The sequence below is a fragment of the Gambusia affinis genome, linkage group LG18, assembly GCF_019740435.1.
Source record: "Gambusia affinis linkage group LG18, SWU_Gaff_1.0, whole genome shotgun sequence".
Lineage (NCBI taxonomy): Eukaryota > Metazoa > Chordata > Actinopteri > Cyprinodontiformes > Poeciliidae > Gambusia > Gambusia affinis.
The window spans coordinates 24,212,010-24,221,237 of record NC_057885.1 but is presented as its reverse complement, the minus strand read 5'-3'; the positions used below and the strand labels follow the sequence as shown (position 1 = coordinate 24,221,237).

The following is a 9,228-nucleotide window of genomic DNA, read 5'->3' as shown; positions in this document are numbered from 1 at the left end:
ATGAATGAGTTCAGCCAGAATGTGATCTTCATCATGCTGAGCGTGAAGCCAGAGTTTCTGATGCTGACGTGTGTTGAGCTCTACCTGGCCGTCGTGTTTCCCATCTCTTATCTGCGTCACAAAGCCTCGGCCGGCGTCGCCATCAGAAACTTCAGCGTCGCTTGTGTTTGGCTGAGCTGCGCTGTCTTTGCCGTTCTTACCTTTACCGCCATCGATGATAAAGACGCTTTGATTCTGTACTTCTTCCACATGTCGTTGCTGCTGTTTATCATTTGTTTTTGCTGCGTTTCGGTTCTCTGGACTCTGAAGCGGCAGAGTCCGGCCCGCAGCAGAGACAGAGAGCAGGCGGACCAGTCAAAGCTCAGAGTGTTTTACACCATCCTGCTCATCCTGGCGGTGCTGCTGCAGAGTTTAGGCGGCTTGTCGGTCTGTGAAGCCGTTAAAAGGTCCGTGGTTAATGATGGAAACGCTGATTGCTTCTCGGCGCAGTGTGCAGAGCTGATGTCGCTGCCCAGCAGTTTTGTTCTTCCGCTCCTGTTTCTGCACCGAGAAGGAAAACTACCGAGCTGCAGGAACCGGAGCGACAAGCGAAGCCCTGAAACAGCACAGAACCAAAAGTCATTTTAACCAGTCAGACAACGTGAGTAAGGACAAGTAGACGTAGAAACTACTTTATCATTTTAGCAGTAATTACTGATCCAAACCAAAAATAATGATACTGTTATGGTCTTTGGAGCTGTGGGTCTCATAAATGTTTTTAAATGTGGCTCATAGACACATGGGATCGAACATCCGAAGTTTCCAACACATTTAACCTTTTAATGAACTGTAGAAACAGTGATTTATTCTCCCAGTCTGACTCTAAACCAGATTTGATCAAAATTTGATTTATTTGTTAAATGCCAGAAGAATTTAAGACTTTTTAACACTAACATGCTGTTTAAGGAACCTACATTCCTTACAGTCTGATTTGAGTCAAATGTTTTTCTTCCACAGAATTTTCCTCAGTTTGTCAGAGTTTTCTCCCCCAGACAGAACCGGTGAAACAAAGTCGGGTTTCTGGACCTGTTTGCTCACAGACTCCTTTATGCTTTATGGTCTCGTCTCAATAAATGGTTTTGTTGTCTTTAGGCCACTTTGTTGGTAATTTGGTGCCATCATTTCTGTCATTGACCAACTGGTGATGTTTATTTCTTGTTAATTTTACATCTATGTTATGAAGTGTGAAAGTTCCTCCTGCTGAGTTTTACAGGATTTACTGCAGGATGACAGAGCTGTGGTTTACTGTAATTTAATTTTAACACGTCAGACGTTTGTAACTCGACCTGCTGGGACTTTTCCGTCAGCCTCGCTCTTCTTCTGCCTCTCTTCGTCGCCGTGGTCGCTCTGGGCTGCCGGCGGCGGCCGGAGGTTTCGTCCGGTCAGTCGGACGTCTTCACGTACCACATGGTTGCCATGGAGATGGTTCAGGTCCTGGGGTGTGTCTACATAAGTATCGGCCAGCACGCTGACGTCCCCTGGGTAATATTTGAGGTCGTCACGATCTTCTTTTCCACGTTTTGTGTGAAAATCCAGTTCCACATGCTGACCTGCATGGAGCTGTTCGTCCCTGTGGTCCATCCGGTCGTTTACCTCGGGCTCAAATCCTCGGGCGGAGCCACGATCAGAAACCTTTCTGCAGCTGCTGTCTGGCTGCTCTACGTCATTATGGCGGTTCCGCTGTTGCTGGAGCAGCGAGACCTGCTGGTGGTTCTGTATTTCTTCCTCATAGTTCGCCCTGCTGGTTGTTTCCATCTGCTGCCTCTCGGTTCTCTGGACTCTGAAGCGTCCGGCGACGGGACGGCAAACCCGCGTGGACCAGTCAAAGCTCAGGGCCTTCCTCAGCATTGCAGCCATTATGGCGGCTCTGTGGTTGAGTTTGGGCGGCATTTTGGTTTGTGACGCGGTAGTGGCCTCAGCTGCTGAATGGACATGGTGGGTGCGTGTTGACCCAATAATCAATAATCTTCTTGCTATATTTAGCAACATATCAGAAAAAATTTGGTACCGGCCAAAAACATCAGGTTTTTTAAAGATCATCATCGCAGATCGGCCAGAAAACCTGGAATATTAAGGAATTATTGACTAAAAACCAGATAATGTATCTAGTTAGTTGTTTACAGTGTACTATCTGCACAGGAAACTGTCACACAAAGAATTCAGATTTTGTTTTTTGCAGTGAATGTAACATATCAGGATCATGACTGTTTCTCATTTGATCAATAAACTCCATTAAATACTAAAACAAAATGGCTGCCATTTTTACCAAGAGCTTCTTGTTAGCTTAGCATCAGTCCTGGGTTCAGAGAAACGCGACCAGCAGCCGTTTGGGTTGGAAATGATGTTTCATTTTTCCCAGGTTTATTTTAGAAATGCAGATTTTTCTTGTTCCTGTTTTTCTCTTCTTGTTGCTGCACAACTTGAATTTTATAAAACCTTTTGAAGAAACAAAACTGCAGTTCAGTCAAAAATTATTCAAGCTTTTGCACATTTGGGTTGGAAAATATATTTATTTCAACAAATGTGAATAAATTAAATGAAACATCAATCAAAACATTAGTAAAACACAAAAGGTGAATAAAAATGTATATTTTTAATTCACTATGGGATTAATCAAATTTAATTTTAGTTTTAATTTACATTGTGTGGCATCATTTATACCCTTCTTAATAATCAGTGTTAGATTTTTTTTTATTGTAATTATGGAAATCAAATTAATTAATAAAACCACCAAGCAGCTTTCTGGATGTTTTCTGATATTTTAACAATTTATCTTTGGTGAGCCTCTTTGCCATCACCCTAATTTCTAGCTTCCTCCAGATTCTCTATAAATAAATACATTTATATTCTTCCAGTCAGAATTAGCAGGTTTGTAAAATTAAAAGATTACTTTCAACATAAATCTGCAGCGTATGAATAATCTGGGCTTAAATGTTCATTTCTTCAGCACATTTAAATATATTAATCATATTTATTGCTTTATTTTCAGAAAAACCACAACCAAAGTAGAAACAAATCAGGTGTCGCTTCGCTTCGAAATGAAAAATGACTGAGATGTTTTTGCATTTTAAATTTGCATCAGACAGCTGCAGAGTGACAGAATGTGTAAATCTGCTGCTTTATGTGATAAATGACAACATAAAGAAATAAAACACTTTGTTTTTTCTTCTTATTTCTCAGTTATTGGATGTGTGGAATAAAATGTCATGAGATTTTATTTAATCTGATCAAGAGAGGCTGAAAACTTCTACATTATTGACAACAAAAATAAATAAATACATTTCAAATACATCATCAAACTCCATGTATGTGAATAAATGGATGATTATAACAATAATAATAATAAGACTAGCAGAATGCAACACACTGACTTTAAATCTTATATTTACTGATATATATTGTATTATTAGACCAAAACGCAGAATAAATACGGAGAGTTTGTTGGCGCAGTGTAAAGTGTAAAGGTCATGGGGTCGTTTGGTTTTCATTCCTGTTTCTGTTTCCTTGAATTTGTTCTAAATGTCTTGCCATAGTTTGGCTCTTTGTGTTCATTATCGTCACTAAGGTGTTGCCACATTCATTCATCCTTTGTGTTCAGGTTTTAGTTCATTCTTTTGTTCTGCTCCATTTCTTTCAGTTCAGTGTTTTTCACTTGATTTGTGGTTAATTAGTTAATTTGTGATTGCTAGTTTTCCTGTTAATTTCTCTCAGTTTCCTGTTGGTTTTCTCTCAGTTTCCTGTTAGTTTCTCTCAGTTTCCTGTTGGTTTTCTCTGAGTTTCCTGTTGGTTTTCTCTGAGTTTCCTGTTGGTTTTCTCTGAGTTTCCTGTTGGTTTTCTCTCAGTTTCCTGTTGGTTTTCTCTGAGTTTCCTGTTGGTTTTCTCTCAGTTTCCTGTTGGTTTTCTCTCAGTTTCCTGTTGGTTTTCTCTGAGTTTCCTGTTGGTTTTCTCTGAGTTTCCTGTTGGTTTTCTCTCAGTTTCCTGTTGGTTTTCTCTGAGTTTCCTGTTGGTTTTCTCTGAGTTTCCTGTTAGTTTCTCTCAGTTTCCTGTTGGTTTTCTCTCAGTTTCCTGTTAGTTTTCTCTCGGCTCTTTCTCATCTTAGTTCCTGGCCAACAGAAGGACTCCAAGGACATTCCCAAAATCTACTCATATTCACAGCAGAATAGATGTATAAATAAATATTGAAGTTACTAACTCTACTCTTTAATGTTTCTTCTACGTCACACAAACGATAATCTCTGGAACCAATTAGAGAAACAGAACTGAACTTTTCCTCTGTTTCTCTGTTGTTTTGTACATCTCCAGATTAAATAAAGTAAAATCATGATATTGAAGCTGAATGTCTGAGCAGAGCTGCTGCTCATGATGATGTTATTCTTACAGACACAGCAGACAACAACATTAGTTTTTGAATCATCCAGACTCATTGGTCTGGTTGCTGCAGGTCAGTTTTCCAGCTCTGCGCAAAAACAGCAATGGGAGAACCAGACTGCTGGGAACCGTCAGCCATATTCCCAAATCCACGAAGATGCAGAGAATGTTTGTGTCAAAAGTTTCGAGATCTACGACGCCCAACCAGAACAGGAGGCCGACGGAGCGTAAAATCAGCGCGCCTGTGATCGCCACCACCATTTGGAAAGCTCTCTTCTTGGATTGGTCGACGTTCTGCTGCTTGCCGCCTTCCTGGCCCGGGCCGGGCCGAACCAGCGCGCGGAGGACCGACACGCAGCAGAGCAGCATGACGAATATCGCCACACAGAGGAGGGAAAACATGGGAACAACGGGGTAGTCAGGGTAATACTGCCAAGCTACGCCCAAACCGCCGAAGGAAAACAGCCAGACAACAACAGAGCTGAAGTTCCTGATTCGCACCCGGACCGCGTCTCTCACATGCATGTATGCGATGGGGTGAACGACGGCCAGGTGGCGCTCCAGGCAGGTCAGCAGGTGAAGCAGAACCAGACCGAACATCGGAGGAGCAGACAAAACCACACCCAGCATCAGCGCTGGCTCTCCGGTGAAAAGGTTTCCTATGGTATACACGGCGGCGCCGAGGACGCCAAGCAGCTCCACAGCCACCACGTTGTAGGTGAAGAAGTCGGTGTTGCTCATCGCCGTCGCTGCAGGCGAGAGGCGCTGGAAACCCAGGATGAGGATCAGAGCGCAGAGCGGGCCGAGGATGACGATGACGAACGCGGTGTAGAGGCCGAAGAGGACGGTACTGCCAACCGACAGCTGGCACAGTTCGTACAGAGAGGACGAATAATTAGAGAGGGAAACTTCAGAGGAATTATCAGCCATGATCTGTCAAAAAAAACCAGAGGAAACCTTTAAATCTGCAACAGCTGATGGTCTCTGAGCCAGAAAAGTCCCTGAGTCACGCTTTATGCTGATGATGTTCATGTTTTCAGTGAAAGCTTGTTGGTTCTTCTGAATGAACTTTGGCCAAATGTATTTAACAGAACCGCTTTTATTCAGTCAAATATTCCCCGTGTCAGTTTTAATGTTTCAGTGTTAAAATAATACAATCAACCAGTTTTTTATAGACTCAACCAATTTAATCTTCTTCTGGGTTCAGTTGATGTTTCAACTGAACAATGAAACAAAACCCATAAAACTGCTTTCATCTTTACAGTCAAAACGACCAAAAACTTACATTTTTCTGCTGATTTACTCTGAAGTTTTAATTTTCTGAGAACAAGTCTGACTATTTCCACAAACTCAGAGCAATACTTTCTGAAAATAAGCACTTCAGTACATTTCTTATTGTTATTAAATGATGTTAAACCTGCTTTAAGTACCTTTACAGACGATTCCTCTGCGTATTCAAATTGATGATTGTGTTCCCGGTTTCCTCCTGACAGTGACTGATGAGCCTCCTGTCAGGACGCGTCATGTTAACATGCGAGGTTCTGGACTTAAACAAACATCTTTGCATGTTTGCACCAACAAAACACAAATCTGAACCCAGGGCTGGTCAGAACTGAGGGCCGGCTCGCTGCGGCTCCTTTCTGTTGTTTTAGTTTCCATTAAATGTTATCAGAGAGTCTGAACATCAGCAGGGAAATGAGACACACGTACAATAAACCTCTCATCTTTTTCAGCAACTCCTGAGAAAAGATTTTGGAAAATTTAAAACTAAAGGAGAAGTTAAACCTTTTCTGTGTCAATTTGACCATTTGGTTTGGAGATTCTCTGCCAGCAGCAGGTTCTGCAAAGTTGATGTTTCATTAAATTTCATCATTATGACCACAGTTGGGTGGTAACTATACATTTACTCAGCTACATTTATTTTAGTAACTTTTTTGAAGAAATGTACTTTTAAGACTATTTTTACTACATTAAACATTAATTAATTGTATTATGAAGTATTTTTACTCTTACTTGGGTAAAATTTCTGAATTTCTACCCACTGAATGAAAAACAAACATGTTTAAACCAAAAGTTCAACAGACAGACTCACACCTGCAGTTTCTGTTAAAGTTTCATCAGATTTTTACTGAAAGAAATGGATTTGAAAAAAAAAAAATATTTTGTCTAATTTTATTATTTGTTACTAATATGAAACATTTTGATCCAACTTTTCCACTTAACTTTATATTTTTGTCTGTCTGATTAGGTCATTTTAAAGTATTGATATTCTGATCAGTTAATGTTTTAACAAATACTTTTAACTTGAGTAGAAACATGTCGAAGTAGTGCTGCTCTCACTTCACTATAGCTTTTGTAGATTTTGCTCAGCTCTGATTCTAACGGTTTACTGGGTGTATATTTGTTTTTTGAGTCTTATTTTATAACATTTGAACCTCTCAGTCATTCTCAGAAACTCTCTAACTCTGGTGTTTTACTCTGCAGGTTTGATTCTGCTGCATGTCAGTTTTCCTGTCCTGTGCAGAAACAGCAGCGGTAAAACCAGACTGCTGGGGATCGTGAGCCACATTCCTGAGTCCATCACCGCACACAGATCCCCGCGCTCCATGGGAACCAGCTCACTCAGACCCAGACACACGGACAGGCCGCCGACCCGCAGCAGGAGCGCGCCTGTTATGGCCACTATCATGTGGAAAGCCTTCTGCTTTGACTGGTCCGCCTGCTGCTCGCCAGGTTTTGACCCAGTTAGAGCGCGAAGAACAGACAGGCAGCAAAACACCATAGCAGCAACGCAGAGGCCCAGCACAGAGAAGAAGGGGATTGTGGGAAATGAAGGACTGTACCACGCCGTGACTCCGGCCCAGCCGAAGCCCAGCAGCCAAACACAACCGGTGCTGAAGTTTCTGACTCTGAGTCCGAATGATTCTCTGAGGCGCATGTAGGTGACGGGGTGAACGACCGCCAGGTGGCGCTCCACGCTGGTCAGGACGTGAAACAGCGTCTGCGTCGGTAACGTGATGCTGAACAGATACAACCCCAGCATGAAGGTGGTGAAACTGTCGATGTACAGGCTGCAGGTGTTGAGCACCGATCCCAGCACATAGAAAACCTCCAGGATGATCATGTTGTGGGTGAAGAAGTCGGTGTGGCTCATCCTGAGGCGGCGCCTCCATCGCTGGAAGCCCCTGCAGAGGATGAGGATGTAGAGCGGCAGCAGGAGGAAGATGCTGAGGAGAGAGTACATGGTGTTGGTGGCTTTGCTTCCTGTGGAGTTCTGGCAGGCCAAATAAATCAGAATTTCAGAGGAGCTGGAGGAAGACGGGTCCGTAGACATGACCTGCAGAAAACAACAGCAGGAGGAACTTTACAGAGTTTCTCTGCTTGAGGATTTTGCAACATGTTTTGTTGGACAGATGGACTAATAAATATCTTTGTCATTGTTACCGGCACCAGATCTAAAGAACCTGAGCCGGTACCAAGTGGAGCACAGGCAGATGAATCCTGAGCTACCAAGACCTGTGGATCACAAGTAATGATCATTTTTTCAATTAAAGAAAAACAAATAATCAAATAACTAAAATTTATTTAGTTGTATTAAAATTCAATCAACAACAGCCAGAGTTTCCACAAAGAAATAAAACAAAACAAAATTCACAAATAAAATAACAGTAGCAAAAAAAAAAAAACAAAAAAAAAAAAGATTAAGAAAGAGTAATCTTAAATTAACATAACCAAACTGAACAAAACATTCATCTACAAAACACAGGAAACACCAACCTTGGGAAAGATCAAGCCAATCACAAATAAATACACTTTTATGAGAAATTAAAATATTACAACACTACAAAATATAAACACAACTTTGACTAATCAAACGATTTAAATAAATCCAAAATCCCGAGGCAACAAAAAGCAGCAGATCAACGCTAATATAAAACTGTCCAAATTACACACATAAGTTATACAAAACACTAAAAACTAATCTTTATATATTTACAGAACATTTTAAAACCGTATAAAAGTTTCCTTTTATCCTACCTGTGGATCTCAGAGGAACCAAGTTGAAGCAAATGTTACTCTGCCAAGAGCTCGTTTACTCTGAGCCGCGCATGCGCAGAGCCAGGAAACTCGTTCTCCCTGTTAGACCCACAGCGGCACGAGAGCGCCCCCTCTGGCAAGAAGATGCATGCACACAACAAACACAAACATGCACCTGCTTTTGATGCATCACTTTCTAAAAAAACTTGTAACTAACTTTACAGATACAGGAGATTGTTTTAAATCTATAATTTCTGACCATTGATGCAGTTCTTGCTCCACTGGTGGATTATTTCATATTAAGATGTTTTTCTCGTGTTTTAAGTGGAATATTCTGCCAGTGATATTAGTAAGACTTAGCGAAGGTCTTTGCAGCAAGACTTGATGTTTTTAAGGTCTTTCTCTGCTAAAAAACAACTTTAGAATGGATTAATGCACAAATATGGAAAATAAATGCTTTAACAGAACAATAATGGTATTATCTGGATTTTTCAGAAATGATTTAACCAAATCACCTGAAATATAAAACAGAATTTATCGAAGTAAAATAACATCACACATTTCCAATTAACTTCAACTAAACCTTTGGTGCTACTAGTGTAATTTTAAACTACGAATAAAACTATGAAGTGTTAAAAAACAAGATTTATGAAAATCAATAATGTTTAAATCATGTTTATGAATGTAGAGGAGAACAGAAATATCTATATATATTTACACACACATTGAAGCATTAAACTACAGAATGAGGTTAGAATCTTCTTATTTGTGGGTTTCTCATTC

The 9,228-nt window shown here is 40.8% G+C and overlaps 2 protein-coding genes across 2 annotated transcripts; both read right to left on the bottom strand.

Moving 5' to 3' along the window:
* Positions 1-264: 264 nt before the first annotated feature.
* On the bottom strand, positions 265-1,970 carry LOC122821041. Its single transcript, XM_044098875.1, has 2 exons — positions 1,326-1,970; positions 265-595 (listed from the first exon to the last, which is right to left on the bottom strand). The coding sequence occupies exons 1-2, from the start codon at positions 1,927-1,929 to the stop codon at positions 372-374; spliced, it is 828 nt and encodes a 275-aa protein (XP_043954810.1). The 5' UTR covers positions 1,930-1,970; the 3' UTR covers positions 265-371.
* Positions 1,971-4,238: 2,268 nt separating this feature from the next.
* Positions 4,239-8,532, bottom strand: LOC122821036. Its single transcript, XM_044098871.1, has 2 exons — positions 8,446-8,532; positions 4,239-7,744 (listed from the first exon to the last, which is right to left on the bottom strand). The coding sequence occupies exon 2, from the start codon at positions 5,335-5,337 to the stop codon at positions 4,450-4,452; it is 888 nt and encodes a 295-aa protein (XP_043954806.1). The 5' UTR covers positions 5,338-7,744; positions 8,446-8,532; the 3' UTR covers positions 4,239-4,449.
* Between the last annotated feature and the right edge of the window lie 696 nt (positions 8,533-9,228).